Source organism: Capricornis sumatraensis, chromosome 10 (assembly GCF_032405125.1).
Source record: "Capricornis sumatraensis isolate serow.1 chromosome 10, serow.2, whole genome shotgun sequence".
Taxonomy (NCBI): domain Eukaryota; kingdom Metazoa; phylum Chordata; class Mammalia; order Artiodactyla; family Bovidae; genus Capricornis; species Capricornis sumatraensis.
The window spans coordinates 84,311,200-84,330,293 of NC_091078.1; the positions used below are offsets into that span (position 1 = coordinate 84,311,200).

Here is a 19,094-nt window from a genome sequence, read left to right on the forward strand (position 1 = left end):
GTCCAGGAATGGGATTGCTGGATCATATGGTAGTTATATTTTCAGTTTCTTAAGGAACCTCGATACTGTTCTCCATAATGCCTGTACCAACATACATTCCCATCAACAGTGTAGGAGGGTTCTCTTTTCTTCACACTCTCTCCACCTTTTATTGTTTATAGACTTTTTGATGCTGATCATTCTGATTGGTATGAGGTGATACCTCATTGCAGTTTTGATTTGCATTTCTCTAATAACTTAGCAATGTTAAACATCTTTTCATGTGCCTCTTGGCTGTCTGTGTTTCTTCTTTGGAGAAATGTCTGTTTAAGCCAATTTTTTTTTATAGAATTTTTCTTTAATTAAGCATCATGAGCTGTTTGTAGATTTTGAAGATTAATCCTTTGTCAGTTACATCATTGAAAATCTTTTCTCCCATTCTACAAATTGTATTTTCATTTTGTTTATGGTTTCCTTAGCTGTGCTGAAGATTTTGAGTTTGATTAGGTTCTGTTTGTTTGTTTTTGTTATTTCCAATACTGTAGGAGGCTGATTGAAAAAAAAATATATTGCTGCAATTTATGTCAAGAGTGTTCTTCCTATGTTTTCCTCTGAGAGTTGATAGTATCAGGTCTTACATCTAGGTCTTTAATCCATTTTGAGTTTGTGTGTGTGTGCGGTGTTAAAGCATGTTCTAATCTCATTATTTTACATGTAAACTTTCAATTTTCCCAACCATATTTATTGAAGATGCTGTCTTTCTCCATTATATAGTTTTGCCTCCTTTGTCAAAGATTAATTGACCATAGGTGTGTGGGTTTATTACTGGGATTTCTGTCCTTTTGCATTGATCTATATTTTTGTTTTTGTCCCAGTACCATACTGTTTGTATGATTATATCTTTGTAGTATAGTCTGCTTTGATAAGGATCTCAGATTCCTGTTGCCAAGGATAATAGAGTATTACTGTAGGGGCTTAAGCATGAGAGAAATATGAGCAAATGCACATTCCAGCATGATGAGCAGAATACACTACAGGCATCCCCTCAGTGTGCAGTTCTCAGCATCAGCATCACTCAGAATGAGTACTTTCTTGATTCTCACCCCAGACTTACTGAATCAAAGCTCTCTAGAAATGAGGCCCAAAACTCTCTTTTAACAATTTCTCTGGTGGATTCTCACCATAGTTTGAGAACCACTGGCTTTTGGTAAAGACTGTTAACCTTTACTGCATGTTGGAATCATCTGAACAGGTTTAAAAAAAATGATGCCTGTCTGAGCCCCAAGTCAAATGTCTGATTTAGTTGATCTGGGTGTAGTCTGGGTATCAGGATTGTCTTTCCTGTCCCCTAGATGTTTCTCATGTATGGGCCAGGTTGGGAACTGCTTTGTCAGAGAGAATGCAGGCAAACAGGCCAGTGCTCCAGGGTGGAGACAGTGGTAACCTGCCCTAGGAAAGTGGATGAACAGATTAGATGGATTCAGGAGATACAGTAGATATGACTTCATAGTTAAGAAGGAATAAACCAACCTAGTCCCAAGCACAGAAACCAGCTGCTGCCTCTGTACGCCAAGCTTCAGTGGCCACACTCTCACTCTGAAAGACAACGCCTGCTCTCTCAGTGGCTTTGATCTCTGTGACCTCAGGATGGTCTAAGTGAACTGGAGCATCTCCCAGCCCCAGCAGTAAAGATCATTAAGATGATCCATAAAAAGCACAGCTGCGTCCTTCATGCCGGACAAAATTCATAGGCCCTGGCCCCAGAAGTACTAAATGATAGCCTGACTCTGTCCTCGCATCGTATTTGAGGCACCGCGCTAAGTGCCTTATGAGTGCCATCTTCTTTTATTCTCACTACAAACCTCTGCTGTTGGCATCGTTAGTATTAGGACTCCCACTTTGCAGATGAAGCGGCAGACACAGAGGGTATATTGTCTGCTAGTAAATGGCAGAGCAAAGTTTTGAGACCAGGTCTGACTGTTTCTAGTTCCCTGGGTCCCTGACTATTGTGCCCTACTGTCCATCCTAAAGGAGATCAGTCCTGGGTGTTCATTGGAAGGACTGATGCTGAAGCTGAAGCTCCAGTTCTCTGGCGACCTGAAGCGATGAATGGACTCATTGGAAAAGACTCTGAGGCTGGGCAGGGTTGAAGGCAGGAGGAGAAGGGGATGACAGAGGAGGAGATGGTTGGATGGCATCTCCAACTCGATGGACATGAGTTTGAGCAAGCCCAGGGAGTTGGTGACGGAGAGGGAAGCCTGGCACGCTGCAGTCCAAGGGGCCACAAAGAGTTGGACATGACTGAACAACTGAACTGAACTGAACAATTATTGAGGCAGGAAAAGAAATCCAAAACGTGTGACACAGAGAAGGTTGAAATGCTAGATAGGCCAGCACTGCCTACAACAGCAAGTTTATATGTGACCAAAGCAATCCAGGAGGGCTTCCCTGAAGAATATGGGTCTGGAACCAGCCCCCTGAATGATACATCAGATTTGACATGGTGGAAGGCAGAGGGGAGGTCATTGCAGGACTTGGGTGGGGGTAGGGGGAGGCTGGTTGAGCACTGCAGGATCATAAAGGAATGGATTGGTTTCCTTTCCAGGGTATTTTTATATATTTATTTGCTGCTCACTCAGAGAATTGCTGCATTTGGAGCTCTTGGGTTATATTTACTGCATTGCCAGAAGCCAGCAAAGACATAAAATGAGTGACTCAGATGCGGAGGATGTTCTCATTGGCTGGCAGACTCTGGGAGCTAAACCTTGCCTTTCGCAATCAAGGAGAGGTGCATCCTTCAGAATGGAGACTTTGACCTATACAAGGTCTTCTCTTGGAGAGGGAATAAGGCATGGGAAAGAAAGACACTAACTTATTTTACCTTTACCACTAATGTTGAATGTTTTTAATGAAAACAGAATATAATTGAGTGTGCACAGGATACCAAAGTCCACAAATTACCCTGAAGTGGAGCCCTCATAAAGACTCACATCAGAGACAAGGCTGCAGATTTCATCAGGTTTGCCCCCAGTAATAATAATAGAAGTAATAATAAACCTACAATGTATCAAACCTCTAGAGTGTGGAAATGTCTATTATGATTGTCATCATAGAAGTCCCCTGAGGAAATTATTTTAGAGTTCCAGGTACAGATGCTCAGAGAGGTTGAGTGCCCTGGCCTTGGTCACACAGTGAGTATGTGATGAAGATGGGGTTTGATCTTAAGGTTTTCTGGTTCTAAAAAAACAGGTTTTCTGGTGCTCTATTTTTCTCAGGGTTATACCCTCTGTGCAGGGTCAGCTGTCTCTGAAACTACCAGCAAGTGACTTCATCTTTTGAAGCTTGTTTTCCTTCATGAAAGTAGGGGAAACCTGTTCTGCCATTTGAAGTGTTAATAGAATCAGAACTTGTGTAAGGATGAAGTATACGGGCTGCAGAATGCCGAGTGCTAATAGCTGCTGAGATTTACAGAAGGTGTGTGCCAGGCACTCTGCTAAGCATCATACACACACCACCTCGTTTAACCTCTCATCAACCCTACGAAGGAGGTATTCGCATTATTATTCCCATCATAGAGTTAACAGAGTTGAGAAATTAAAAGTGAAGACTTGGAGAAATCTAATAACCTGTTCAGTGTTGCGCGGCTTTAAAGCGGAAAGGCAGCAATTGATCTTGGACAAGAGAGGTGTGACCCTCTTCCACAGCCTCCACGTCGGAGGTGGACAGAGGGGAGATGGGCTGTAAGAGACAGGAGGACAGGAGCCTGGAGGCGGCAGCCAGGCACTGAGTGTAGTAACGAAGGCCTGTACAGACCTCAGCGTGTTCTTGAGGCTTGAGCTCCGGCACCCACACCCCCTGGGTGGAAACTGACTCTGTCCTGGCTGTAACTTTCCAGACTGCAGTGCACCAGGAAGGCAGCATTGGCTGGAGCAGTTTGTCTCTGAAGGAGGATAAAAAAAACAGGCCTGTGGAGGACGGGGTTGGGTGGGGGGTGGAATGCTGGGAGGGGCCTCTGCTCTCCTCCGCAGTCACTTCTGGCAGCCTCCCTCTCAGACACAAGTCCCTGGGCACCGAGGGAGCAGCCTGGGAAGTAGAAAGGAAACAAGGGGAACAGATGGAGCTAAGCTCAGGTCAGCAGGTGGCTTGCCCTGCAGCTGCTGATAGGCGCACCTGCCTTGATCCCCGGTAGCCCAGAATTAAGGATGCTTTATCGGCGATGTGACTGGGTATAAGCCAGGCAAGTTCAGACTTCACGTATTTCAGGGAAAGTGGCCCATCGTAGGACACAGCGCTAAGCAGCAAGACAGAGCCTAGAAGTGAGCAGGTTAGGAACATAGTCCCAGCCTTATCACTGATGATGATGCTGTGACTGTGGGGGGGTTACTTTCCTTCGGGTCACAGTTCATTAACTCAGTCCTTTAGTAGGCCAGGCAGTCATCAGAGCACACTCTGTAGTTGGCACCAGGCTGGGTGCCAGGGATGCAGAGGTCAGCAAAATCACATCCCCTGCCCTCACAGGGTTTACAGTCTAGTAGGTGGACAGCACGTAATCTCATGAGTGGATGTAAAACTATAATTGCAATAAATGCTGATGAAGGGAACGTGCCCGCACCAGGAGAGTGTACGGCAGTGGGAACTCCCCGAGTCTGGTGTGATCAGAGAAGGTTTGCTGCCAAACTGAAGGACGGAGGAGGTTAGGGTTAAGTCACGGAGGAGACAAGGGTGAGTGCTGCAGGTGTGGCAGATGGTGTGTGCAGCAGCAGGAGCAAGCCAGCCCTTCCACAGGCCTGGGCGGAGGACACAGTGGAGCAGTCAGAGTGGGAATGTGGTGCCCAACAGGCCGCAGAGCTCAGCAGGCCCTCTACCCTCATCTCTACCCTGAAGTCACTGTGTCATCTCTGATCTGGGTCATGTCAGTGTAGTCCTGAGACTGAACTCAGTCCATTTGCTCTGAGGCTGAGGACTAGAGATTTGTCCAGAAAGAAGAACAATTACTCAGACAATGCATCGAGTACTCTGCCTGTTTATTTCAATTTTCTGCATATTTGAATCACAGTCCTTTCTTCGCTTGATGGTGGGTTGCTTTGTGGCAGTAACAGTGATGACTGGATGACTCCAGAGTAGGACTTGCCTCCACAAAATGATAATGTGTGAGCCCCAGAGCACTGAGGCATCCCTAGGGAAAGCTGGTACCCAAGGATGTCTCCAGGCACACTGGCAAGGCCCGTCGTCCAGGGCTGTGAGGCCACTGAGGGGGCTGCGTGCCCAGGCCCTGGCACGACATCTCCATCACCCCAGATGTCAGACGGGGTCTCCCAGATGGGTCCCTTTTCCCTGAGACATAGACTTATTTGCATAGTGTGAGTGCTTCCTCCCTGCCTCCTTCTCTTCTCCCCCCACACCAAATTCTATCCATGGGCATGAGAAAAGTGAGGCACGTGGGAGAACTGCCTAGCGAGCATGGCCCAAAATGTGTGGGGTATTCACATGTACTACCCATGTGGTCAGATAAGTTTGGGAAATATGGACCCACACAACCTTGCCTTCATGTAGGATTTCCCACTTAGGTGTCTTCTTGCTTCTCAGAAAGGGGAGAAAGGAATAGACAGAACCCTATCTCGTGGAGGGTCCCTAGGACTTGTGTTCCCCGGAGTGTAGCTTTGAGAAATGCTCCTCTAGGCTTTTCAGAGACTCCTGGAACATAATCTCTGAGGGTTTGTTATTTATCAGATGACGGGGTTGTGGACAGAGAGATCATGGCTCTGGCCTGACATCTTCCAGCTAAGTTCAAATCAAGAACAGAACACAAATACCTCTGGTCCACACCAGGGCTCCCCTGTCCCCCAGCCTGGTTTCTTTCATACATCGCAAAGGGCACGGAGGGGAGGTAACATCTGATGAGCACCCGTCCTCAAAAGAGTTCATTCTAGAAACGAGTTGCTAAGCTATATGATCTCGTATGTGCACACCATAATCATTCCACTCCATCATGCTCTAAGCACACTGAGGTGGGTATCTTATCTTCTCCCCTTTTTACAGACTAGGAAACCGAGGCTTAAAAGGGTTCAGTCACCTGTTTGATCCCTTTGAGTAAGGAAATTGCGGAGTCAAGGTTTGAACCCAAGTCAGCCTGACTTCCCTTGAAGCACAAGGTCTCATTCAGTCCTTTCAGTAGCTGTGCAAGGTGAAACATAGTCCTCCCTCTGCAATCAAAACCCACTCCAGTGTTCTTGCCTGGAGAATCCCAGGAACGGGGGAGCCTGGTGGGCTGCCGTCTATGGGGTCGCACAGAGTCGGACATGACTGAAGCGACTTAGCAGCAGCAGCAGCAGCTGCTGCAATCAAAAAACTGAGACTCAGAGAGGTTAAGAGAGATGACAGGGTCCTGCAGCCAAGGATTGGGATAGCTGGGCACAGACTCCCCCTGGGGATCCTCCCCTGTGTGGCGTTCCAGCCAGTACTAGCTAGCCCGACAGCCATGATGGGCTGAGTTCTCATGTCTACATTGACTGAAAGGGCACAGCGGTGAGTGGAGACAATCCTAGACCTCTGGATGGGCTTGAACCCCTGGCTGAGGTGATACTTGTCTGCATTAACCCTGTGCCGAGCGTAGTTCTCCATCACTTTAAAAGAAAAGCCCAGAGAAATGGTTCCTTTTGCTTGGCTGGCAAATCAAAACAACCATGCTGCCTCTGTCTGACCCCTGCTAGTAGGAAGATTATTTGGCTAATTAGGTAAAAAGCCTTCATGCACATGTACATATTTTAACCCTAATGAGCTGTCGGCAGGAAAGGTTTGCCCTTGGCCTGGTTCGCCAGCAGATCTCTCCTTTTCTTGGTGGAAAAGACCAGCAAGGTAAACAGAACCTTGTTTCCATGGAAGCTCCTTGCTGGCTTTTTCTTTTCAGCTCTTGAAAATAATTTCTTGATTTCTCTTTATTGTGGAGGGTCCTCATCCAGTGGGTCTGTGGAGCCTTTTGGTGGAGGTTGGCCCCTCTCTCACACCAGACTGTTTTCGGGAGCTTTGGTTGCATTTCTGTTTCCATCTTTCCTTCAGATCATTAACTCTCAGGCAGCAGTGTCCACCTTCTGGTCACTCCTGCTAATTAAAGTCCAACAGAGCAAAGGACTTGACCCTGGAGAAAGTAGGATACACTGAAAAGCCGAGGAAATTTGTCCAGAAATGGAAGCCCCTGTCAGTTTCCTTTTTGGGCACAGAAGATTAGACCAAGACACCCACACCCACACCTGGCAGGGACACTAGCCCATCCGGCACCTTTCATCTGAATCTTTGATGCCCCATTGTGGGCCATGTCAGAATGACAGCCAGCATGAGCTGTTCTTATAACACAGCCGGCAGCCACTATTTCCTAAGCGTTTGCTGCGTGCCAAGGAGTGGGCTAAATGCTTTATATCTGTGGTCTCGGTGAATCCCCATTACTCCTTGGGTAGACTTATTATCCTGATTATTCAGATGAGGAGGCCTGAGCACAGAGAGGTTAAGTAACTTGCCCAAGGTCACATAGCTACTAAGTGTCAGAGCCAGGATTAGGACATGCCTGTTGCTGTCATTTCTTAGGGAGGCCTCTGGCACTGCTGCAGCCTGCCCAGAAGAAATCAGTCATGATATGAAACAGAGGGTAGCTATTTTTCTTCCCCCCAGTCATGGGGTGGGGAGGGGTGGGGATTCTTTGTATTGAATTAAACAAAGTAAGAGTGAGGAGTTAATTGTCAGGGCCAAAAAGAAAACCAGAACAACTCAATAAAAAAAGAAAGTCAATGTTAAGCAGAACAAAAAGAGTTCCAGGTTGAGGCAGGGCCAACTCCATTTCACATGGCTCATGCCATTTTACCACATTCCTGTACATTACAGAGACTGTTTCCTTGTCTATAAGATGGTGATGATGAAGGTACCTTCCTCATAAAGATGTTTTGCATGGGGAATTTTCCACACTACCCTGTGGAACACTTGTTTTCACTGAAATAACTATGTCAAAGACAATATTAAATGCAGTTAAGTAGGCTTATTTACTACAGAATTTCCCTAAATATTATGTAAATATGTATTATGAATTTTCAGGAGGAAGCAATGTTTCCTGGCCGAGAATCCTTTTCCTGGGAGAATGCACGTTAAGATTTATTTCTTGGAACCCCTGAGAAAAGGGTTTAATATATGTCATACAATACCTGCTCTTGAAATAGGCATCAGTAAATGCTAATCCCTTATCTTATGTGCCCAAATTATTCAAATAATCATACCTATTCTGTCTAGATTTTGAGCTCCATAGAGTCAGGGGCTGGGTCCGTCTTGTTCCTTTCTGTATTCCAGTATTACGCATAGCAAGACATTCCATAAAAGTTTGATGAATGAATAGGTAAACCAATGAATGAATGAATGACATTTCATATAGACCTAGCCTGCTCATCATCTTCACTGCTGGCTTCCTTTGCCATTTGTAGTTGTATTTGGTGAGGCCAGTGGGAGCCCTCAGACACCTCTGAGAATTTTCATAATGGAAATAGTTGTTACATTTTTTTTCAGTTTTAACCTCTGTGAGCACCATATCTTCTGACAGAACCCGTAACTGTAGCCTCTAACCAAATAATTTTGCTTCTTCTCAGTGAAGTAGTCAGATATATATATATATATATATATATATATATAGCATACATATTTTGAACAAGACATTCATTTCTAAGTGTTCCCAGTGGATTTGCACCTGGATCTGAAGAGGACTGAAGTTTCCAAGAAACAGACTGAAAAGCACTTCATTGGAGCGTAAACCAGCCCTGAGGATACCAGGTTTCCTATGTGTGCCAGTTGTCAAGCAGTGATGGATGGCCCACTGGTCAGTGCTGTGACTGCTGATTAATTTAGAACAGGATTTCCAACTCTTGTTCTTTGGGCATTATGCAAAAAAATAAAATTTTAAGTTAAATAATAGTTGAATTGTTTCAAAATCTGACAGTTTTCCTTACTGAAGAACTCAGAAACTGTATTTCAACGCAGCATTTTCCAGGCTTATCTAACATTCTTTTGGAGCCTTTCCAAGTCCGTCCTTCTGGAGTATCTATTAAGGTGGTTGTTCTGCAGAACACCCTTTGAGAAATGCTAGATATATGGCCAAATGTTACAATCCAGTCTTCATGATCTAGGAAATAGTTCTGCTCATCAAAACTCTGGAACAGCAAAATTGTGTAAAGCAATTATCCTTCAATAAAGAAATAAATTAATTTTTTTAAAAACCTGTGGAAGAGAGAAGATAAAGCAACTAATTAATTGAATAGGGTGATAAAAAGAGCATAAAGCCAGGTAGATTATTGTTTTGTAAAACAAACCAAAGAAGGCTATTCATGGTACTTCAAAAAAAAAAATGATTGTAAATTATCCAGCTTTCTTATTTATATCATAGTAGACATAATTTTTTTTGTATAATTCTTCTGTGTATTCTTGCCACCTCTTCTTAATATCTTTTGCTTCTGTTAGGTCCATACCATTTCTGTCCTTTATTGTGCCCGTCTTTGCATGAAATGTTCCCTTGGTATTTCTGATTTTCTTAAGAGATCTCTAGTCTTTCCCATTCTATTGTTTTCCTCTATTTCTTTGCATTGATCACTTAGGAAAGCTTTCTTATCTGTCCTTGCTGCTCTTCATTCAAATGGGTATATCTTTCCTTTTCTCCTTTGCCTTTGGCTTCTCTTCTTTTCACAGCTGTTTGTAAGGCTTCCTCACACAACCATTTTGCCTTTTTGCATTTCTTTTTCTTGGGAATGGTCATGATCCCTGCTTCCTGTAGAGTCACAAACCTCTGTCCATAGTTCATCAGGCACTCTGTCTATCAGATCTAATCCCTTGACTCTATTTCTCATTTCCACTGTATAATCATAAGGAATTTGATTAAGGTCATATCTGAATGGTCTCGTGGTTTTCCCTACTTTCTTCAATTTAAGTCTGAATTTGGCAATAAGGAGTTCATGATCTGAGCCACGGTCAGCTCCCGGTCTTGTTTTTCCTGACTGTGTAGAGTTTCTCCATCTTTGGCTGCAAAGAATATAATCAATCTGATTTCAGTATTGACCATCTGGTGATGTCCATGTGTAGAGTCTTCTCTTGTGTTGTTGGAAGAGGGTGTTTGCTATGACCAGTGCGTTCTCTTGGCAAAACTCTATTAGCCTTTGCCCTGCTTTATTCTGTATTCCAAGGCCAAATTTGCCTGTTACTCCAGGTATTTCTTGACTTCCTATGCTGGATCATCAAAAAACCAAAAGAGTTCCAGAAAAACATCTACTTCTGCTTTATTGACTACACCAAAGCCTTTGACTGTGTGGATCACAACAAACTGTGGAAGATTCTTAAAGAGATGGGAATACCAGACCACCTGACCTGCCTCTTGAGAAATCTGTATGCAGGTCAGGAAGCAACAGTTAAAACTGGACATGAAACAGCAGACTGGTTCCAGATAGGGAAAGGAGTACCTCAAGGCTGTATATTGTCACCCTGCTTATTTAACTTATATGCAGAGTACATCATGAGAAATGCCAGGCTGGATGAAGCACAAGCTGAAATCAAGATTGCCGGGAGAAATATCAATAACCTCAATATGCAGATGGTATGACCCTTATGGCAGAAAGTGAAGAACTAAAGAGGCTCTAAGTTGAAAGTGAAAGAGGGGAGTATAAAACTTGGCTTAAAATTAAACGTTCAGAAAACTAAGATCATGGCATCTGGTCCCATCGCTTCATGGCAAATAGATGGGAAAACAGTGGAAACAGTGAGAGACTTTATTTGTTGGGGCTCCATAATCACTGCAGGTGGTGACTGCTGCCATGAAATTAAAAGACGCTTGCTCCTTGGAAGAAAAGTTATGACCAACCTAGACAGTATATTAAATAGCAGAGACATTACTTTGCCAACAAAGGTCTGTCTTATCAAAGCTATGTTTTTTCCAGTTATGTGTGGATGAGAGAGTTGGACTATAAAGAAAGCTGAACACCAAAGAACTGATGCTTTTGAACTGTGGTGTTGGAGAAGACTCTTGAGAGTCCCTTGGACTGCAAGGAGATCAATCCAGTCAATCCTAAAGGAAATCAGTCCTGAATATTCATTGGAAGGACTGATGCTGAAGCTGAAACTCCAATACTTTAGCCACCTGATGCAAAGAACTGACTCATTTGAAAAGACCCTGATGCTGGGAAAGATTGAGGGCAGGAGGAGAAGGGAACGACAGAGGATGAGACGGTTGGGTGGTATCACCAACTCAATGGACATGAGTTTGAGTGAACTCTGGGAGTTGGTGATGGACAGGGAAGCCTGAGGTACTACAGTCCATGAGGTCACAAAGAGTCAGACACGACTGAGTGACTGAACTGAACTGAGACATAACTTATTTTCTGTACCATTTCATAGCGTAGATGACTTTCTTTTTTATAAGTGTGGAGTTGGGTTTTCATCTTCAAATTTCTGAATAAAAAATGGCTCTTTAAAGAAAAAGATTTAGAAAACTCACAAGTTCTTAATTGACTTTTTGTTGTGAGTTAATATGTTCTGAAATGAAGAATAGAGCACATCCCTTTTGGATGTCACTGTTCTGTACTTATTAAACTCTTCTGTGAATAAAATAATATATCAATTACTGAACAAAGCAGACTCATTACAGTTTGAAGGGTAATGCTAAGCTTGCTTAGAAATGAAGAGAGAATTTTTAATTCCTAGAGCAGGGGTCCGTGACTATGGCCCACCACCTGTTGTTCATAAAATTGTATTAGAACACACCACCGCTCATTTATTTAGATGTTGTCTGTGTCTGTTTTCATGGTTCATTGGAAGAATTGAGTCACGGCAGCAGAGAGCTTATGGCCCTCAAAGCCTAGAGTATTCATTGTATGGCCTTTTGTAGAAATACTTAGAATATATTTCACAGATTTGTAGAAATATGGGAAAGGGATGCTGGAGATTATATAACCAACACCTTTATTCTATAGATGGTAAAAACTGACACCAGAGAAGTTAGGGGATTGTCTCCCCATCAGAAAAGACAAAGATAGATTTCTTTTTTTGAACCACATGTAAATTTAATATAGATGTGCCAAAAGTCAGCTGAGTGGTAACTAACCTCAGATTTCACAAACAGTTCATTGGTGACCTTCCTTTGAAGCATACTCAGTATCGTTTCTAAGGCATGCATTCAATTAGTTAGAAGGAGACATACAGCTACTTCTCCTATACTGTTTAATTTTTCATTGATTTTTACTGGAATATACTTGCTTTACGGTGTTGTGCCAGTCTCTGCTGTATAACAGTGAATCAGCTGCACGTATGCATATATCCCCTCTGATTTGGATTTCCTCACCGTGCAGGTCACCACACAGCATTGAGTAGAGTTCCCTATGCTTTACAGTTGGTTCTATTAGTTATCTATCAATATTTTATACATAGTAGTGTATATAAGGTTTCAACACCTGAGAGGCTGCTGCCATCTGGAGTACTGGTTGAGAAGGTCTCAGGGCTCAGAGAGAAAGGATGCAATAACTGACTAATGGTCCAGGGGTGGGAGAATAGCAGGATATATGCTGTGTAGGTACTTTGGATGTGAACTGTGTCTGCTCCATAAATCCCTAATGGTTATATTACCATCTCTTTCCCTGTATGTCTGCCCTGTGAACACTTTCTTCATTGGACCCCAAACAGAAGTGCTGCATCAGGCCCTCATTAGAAACACTACTGCCTAGAAGTTCATAAGTGCTTTTATCCAAGTTCATTCAGATGCCTTTCTTAGGAATAGCCTGCCTACCCCATCACACTCTGTCTAAAAGGATTTGTCTGTCCCACAATACTTAAGTTTTAGTGAAATAGGTCCATGGGAGCACAGAGTAAGAGTGTTAATTGTAAAGTCATGAGTTCCTGGGCTTTTGTTGTCACCCAAATTCAAAGTCTCCATGTTTGTGCTTTTGTGCAGCTGGACAATCCGGATGAGCAAGCAGCCCAGATCAGACGAGAGCTGGACGGCCGTCTCCAAATGGCAGACCAAATAGCCAGGGTAAGGAAACTCTGGGGACATGTGCTGGGGGACCAGACCTGAGTCCCACACAGGGAGCACACTGACTATTAAGGGCTGTGGAAAGACAAAACTGAGAATCAGAGAGGAAGAAAGATGAGGATGGTCATCCTGATGGAGTCCTCAGCCTTCCTCCTCGGGGCCACTGTCCTTGAGACAATGCATGTATTTCCTGTACTCCAATCCATACTCAGATCCAGCCTTACCTTCCTTCTGAGTCCCTACCTTATGTTTCCACCTGTCTGTTGAGCATTTCCACTTTGATAATCCCCTTCATTTTAAGTTGGATGTGTTCAAAATCTCACTCCTTACTTCTTCCTCTGACTGAGTGCACATACCTACTTTTACTCCTCTTCATGTGGCCTCTGTCTATTACTGTGGATGACACCTCCTGGTTATTGTCGATTTCTCCTTCCTTCCCACAACACTCCACACTCAGTCTGCCACTCAGCTCACTGATTCTGTCTCCCAGATGTGGGTCAGATCCCTTTTACTGCATTCCAGCACCACTGCTAGTGCTTCAGTTCAGGTCCTCATCTTCCAGGCCTGGATCTTACAGTAGCCTCCAAATGGCGATCCACTCCCTCACCATTTTCTGTCCATCCTGCACATAATTGTCATTCTAAACCTTGTATATGGACATCTCAAAACAGAGCCTCAGAATCCTTCAATAGACTACTCCACTGTCCTCAGAACAGAAGCTTGCTCCTTTAGAAGGACATTCAAGGCTCTTAATCCACAAACCGTGTCCTTCCTTACTGGCCTCACCCTCCCATTACTTTCCCACCAGGACTCCCCATTCCAGCTGCACAGAATGTCTCCCTCTAGCGCGTCCAGGCCCTTTCCAGCCCCAGTGCCTTTGTACTCATTAGTGTTTCAACCTGGAATGACCTTTCTCCTCTCTTCTACGTATCACGCCGTCCTACTCAGCCTTCAGTCCTCAGCTTAAGACCCCTTCTCTAAGAGCTTGTCCTCGCCACTTTTGTGCTTTCTTTTTTTCCATGTGTAAACCCTTATAATGACAGTTCATTGAATGGTGATTCTTCATTGGCATGACTGAGTCTCCCAGTAGGTAGGATTGCTGTAGAGTTGGGATTATCTCTTCCTCATGATGACTATGAGCCTAAGCGTTATCTGCTGTTTGTTTGTGTTGTTGTTCATAGTAGTCATGCTCGTGGTGTTTATTGAGTATTGCCTTTGTGTCAAGCATGTTAAATGCTTTACATGTACCATCTCATTCAGTCCTCCAAACAGTCCAGTAACAACATTTCAGTTATTCTTGTTTTAGAGATGGGAAAAATCTAAGCTAAACAGTTCTGTAATAGTTAAGAGACTGCACTAGACCTTTAACTCAAATATGACTAAGTATCAGGACTGGAACAGGGTGAGGTACCCACCTCAGATTCAGAATTTAAAAATTCCGGGTGGGAGGATGTGGGCATCAAAATAATATTCTAATGCAATACTTTAAAAATCATAACCAATGCAAAAATATCCATGAAGAAAAAAATATCAACGTTTTAAATAACAGTATCCTACTGGTTCCTATGGTAGCCACAGGCCTTGTTTGCATGTGAGGGTGGGGGCTGTGGGAATTGAGGATGGGGAAGATGGACACAGAGTAGAGCTTGGCATTCAGCCTTCCTCTTTATGGGAAGAAGTGTATCAGGATTTGCACACATGGAAAGGAATTCTACTGGAGGAGAAACCCCAAGAGTGATTCCAAGAAGCAGGAAAATTCCCTGTCATGCTCAACCACTTCTGTTGAAATATTTTGCATCTAGTTTTTGGACACCTTCAAAGTTTATACTCGAGTCAGTCTGGTGGCTAAAAATAGTATCCAGTTGTTTGGCTAAAGGTAGTGTAAAAGACTCTCAGTTTGAAAATCCTGCTTAATGTGGGAGTAAACATCAATAAGGCTTTAAAATGTACTTCTCTAAAGTCAGTGTCTCCTTGGCAGATTATCCAGAAAATAGAGGTCATTTCATCCAGGCCCTGCTCTTAGGCAGCTATTATATCCACAGCTAGTAAGTATTCATGCCACTTAAAATTTTATACACACTTCTAAAATGAGCTCATGGCACCTTTATTTTAGTTGTCTTGTTTACTTTGAGGCTTAACAAGATAATTTTAGAAACTCACGTAAGCTAATTTTAATTTTTAAAATATCATGGATGAACAGCTGTTAACATAGTGAGCCAAGTTGCTCATTTCTGATCAGTAGATGAGGAAATTCTCTCCCCTGGCCCACATCACTGGATACTCTGACACCAAATAGAGTCTTACTGATGACTTAGAACTCGAGTTTCTTGAACAGGGAAATATGCAACTGAAGTGAATCTGGGTCAAAATTTACAGAGAATGGAGAATAATTTCAGAGTATATTGAGGATATATTTAAACAGTCAGGAGGATTTCTGTGAGTCTGCCCACTACTATCTTCTGCTGTCCTGGACATTTACTGTCTTCTTTTGCAATATTCATTCACACCCTTGGCCTCCTTGCCATAGTTACTTGGTCCTGGAAGTGAGCTCCTCATGCAAGTGAAATCAATCACAGCTTCCAGCCTATCCTGGCCACCAGTGATTGGTCCAGAAATGGGTGCACCTAACCAGTGAAACCCCTGAGACCTATGGACCATGAACTAACAGAGCTGTGTTGTGTAGTGGTAAAAAAGATGTTTGCAGTCATGTTCAATTCTTCCATGTAGGGAAGAGAAGAGAAAAGAGTGAACCCAATATACAGAAATAAACAGAGACAGAATATACTGAGATCCTCAGGATGTTCAAAGCCCCTAGGTCTTTGTCTTGACCTGCAGCTGTAGAACTACTTTTTGTCCCGTTTAGTGGAATGCCAAGGAAAATAAATTCTCCTTCTGCTTAAACTAACCTGGCTAATACTAAGGAAGAGTGAGAACTATGTTGTCTACTAGAAATTAAATAAAGTATCAAGTTCTTAGATAAAAGCTAGTTCATGAAGAGATATTGAAACAAAGCACCCTTGCTTGTCTTCTTTCAGCATGTCCTGATTTTTCTATTTCTAGCATCACAGTGAATTTTATTGAGGGTGTGCAATTCAACCCATATGGCTGAACTTCAGCTCCTGTAAATATCATAACCAGAAATTCCTGGAAATAGATGTCATCTGCCATACGTAATTCACTCTGTTCTCTGAATTATAAGATAAGTGTCTTGATTGCAAATTAGAAGCTCCAACACAGGGAAGCTTTTTACAAGAGGGTATCAATTCTAAGAATTAGGGAATGTCTCACAGAGCCCATGGGCAAGTGATAGCCAAGATCTAGGAAGGATGTGGAATCAGGGGCCACCCAGGGGTCAAAGTTTCCCCTCTTCTCTTGAGTCTGTGTGTCCCATTCATTTTTCCTTCTTTCTCTGCAAATCATCTTTCTTTGCTTCTCAAATGAGAAACATAGCTATTCCACAGGTTTTTAGTATGGCCAGATAGGAAATGATTCAGCCAATCAACCTGTCTCTCATATATCTCTCCCTCTCTCCTCTTTCCCCTTTTTTCACTACCCCTTTCACATTCACAATCTCAAGAGTCAGGCCTCTGAATGACCCAGCTTAGTTCAAGGGCCAGCCCCTGGAGCAGTTGATCAATCCACCATGAAAGGGAGTAAGGGTCTTAATGAAACACGTGGATGCTGGTGATGCATCACTGAGGGTGAGGATTCTAACTTTAAAAGCAGGGCTGTGGGTAGAGCGGTCATTATAAATTGGGAGCTGCTTGAAGATATACACAAAATAACTATTGCTTATGTGGTGTTTACTATGTGCCCAACTCTCTCCTAATCATTTTACATCTGAGAACCTCTCTGACCCTCCAACAACTTTATGTTTATGAGAAAGGTTCTATTATTATCCCCTTTTGAGGATAATAGAGGAGGTTGGGGCATAGACGTTAGAGGCCTTGGCCAAGGTCATTCAGTGACCGGAACCTTCTCTCTTAACCATCATGCACACTACCATCCCAAAATGCCATCCCAAACACAAAGCTTCCTTTCCCCATCATCCCAATCCAAGGGTTTGACATGCCTTTCACCCAGGCCTTTACCTTTCTGTATCCTGACCTCTCTCTGCTAATCAGTCCTTTATTAAATCACACTGGCTGTGTGATTTCACATGAAGTCTTATTCAGACCTGTGGCAGACAATTCTGGGCATTGCAATAATTCTCCCCAATTCAGGCACATCAGAAAGTGAAAGTGGTGCACCAGAGTGCACCTAGCTAATAAGGAGGAAGCTGAGTGCTTTAATTCTAAGCTTCATGTTCTTTCTTTTCAATAGTCAGATGACAGGCATGAAGTTCCACCAGGACAAGACTGTCCCAGCCCCTGCCTCCCTGATGGTTGCCTCTCCTGGAGCCTGCTTTCTCTCTTCCGCAACAATTTACTGTGCATTCCCTTCAGGTCATCCGGAGGCCCAAATGAAGCAGTATCACATAGCAGGCAGAATGGGCTCCTGGAATTCTGAATCCCTTCTACTTTGATTACCTTGGAATCTGGGAAAGAGGTGGTAGGGACCTGCCTTAAACAAAAGGCAGGTGTTTGTCCTTTCTTCCTCAGAGAGAAAGGAGCCAAGTGTGAGGTGGCTTTCCTCCACCCGCAGCCCTACCGTGTAATACGTCAATTCAGTTACACCAGCATCCAACAGATCATCAGACAGACGGCTGTGTGAGCCCTCACTGTGAACATCAGACACGCTGCCTTAAAAGCTCCATGAAGGGGCCTGAATGCATTTCTAAAAATCTGGTAGGAAAGACTTCTTAATCCCTGCTCAAACATTTTCCCAAATCCTCTTGTGTTGACATTAAAGTTTCCCCAGATTTCACCCAGGAATTAAGTCTAAGTTATTTAAATTATGTGATTAGAAGTTGACATTGGAGCTTATACCGGCAGCTTGTGGCATTAGTGCTGCTGTGATATTTGCCAGTTCTTTTGGCCACATTTTGGGGTAAAATTCCAAAATTTTTGAGCTACTTATATAAGACAAATACAGCTTCTGCAGTATTAGAGGCAGAGGTCTGGGAGTGAAATACCATTGGTTTTTCAAGCTATCATTTAAATGTTGAGTTGCCATTTAAACCCTATTCTCTGCAGAGCAAAATGACTATCTCATTCTGTGGTCCCATTGCAAACATGATGATGTGCCTATGTGAGAAACAGCATCCAGATATTCTGTGATGGAAAAGTTCTGCTCCGTGCATTGCCAAAACTCAAATCAGAGTGGATCCTCTCCTTCCAGAGAACGATACCACCTCCACCTTAATGAATGTTCTTGGACCTGGCATCTATCCTAGGTAAAAAAGTAGCACAGTGTCCAAGCATATAAATTTAGTTCAATTTTTTTCCTGAAAAATGTGTGTAGGGAGCATCTCCCTGACTCTGACCTTTGACAGGTAGCTAAGAACCCAGGGGAATCTGACTTCAAAGAAAAATCTAAATACCAGGGAGGTTCATTCAAGGGAGAGTAAGTCTATGTAATTCATAAAAGCTAGGAAGTGCAATAAAGCCACTTAAGCACCACTTTGAGTAAAAGAACCAATCCAGGAAGCTGTACTAGCTGTGCCCCGAATGCTTCTAGTATCTGTGATGCTGATTTTGACCATTACTACCAAGACCTCCTTTCTCTCATTTAACACACTCACCCTTCCCCCATCACTCCCTACACTTTCACCCATCTCCCAGCATCATGCAGGCCACATTGGCTGGTGATGGTGGGGTGGCCACTGCTGTGGAGGACTTGGCTCTGGCCCATGCTCGGCTGAGCACTGTGAGCTGTACAGCGAGGTGTGTGGAGGGTGCTCACTGCTGAGAGGCCCCGAAGGATTCACCTTGGCCCTGGTGCCACTTGGGGCCAGATAATCCAGCCCTGTTGTGTGGGCCCTGGGTTTCAAACTCAGTTCTGCTGATTATGGATAAAACTTCTGTATCTCATTTTTGTCCAGAAAATGGGAATAAATAGCAGCCCCAGCCTCCCTGGGTTGTGGAAAGATTAAAGCAGGCAGAGCATATGACTTAATACCCAGTAACCTGTAAATGCC

General features: G+C 43.5%; 1 protein-coding gene across 7 annotated transcripts in view; it reads left to right on the plus strand.

Moving 5' to 3' along the window:
• The window catches only part of CADPS (calcium dependent secretion activator), a 476,150-nt gene that overhangs the window by 204,943 nt on the left and 252,113 nt on the right, over window positions 1-19,094 (plus strand). For all 7 annotated transcript variants that reach the window (XM_068982571.1, XM_068982570.1, XM_068982573.1 and 4 more), the window contains one exon: window positions 12,935-13,015. In XM_068982571.1, coding sequence (XP_068838672.1) covers window positions 12,935-13,015 — 81 coding nt within the window. The remainder of the gene's footprint in view (window positions 1-12,934; window positions 13,016-19,094) is intronic.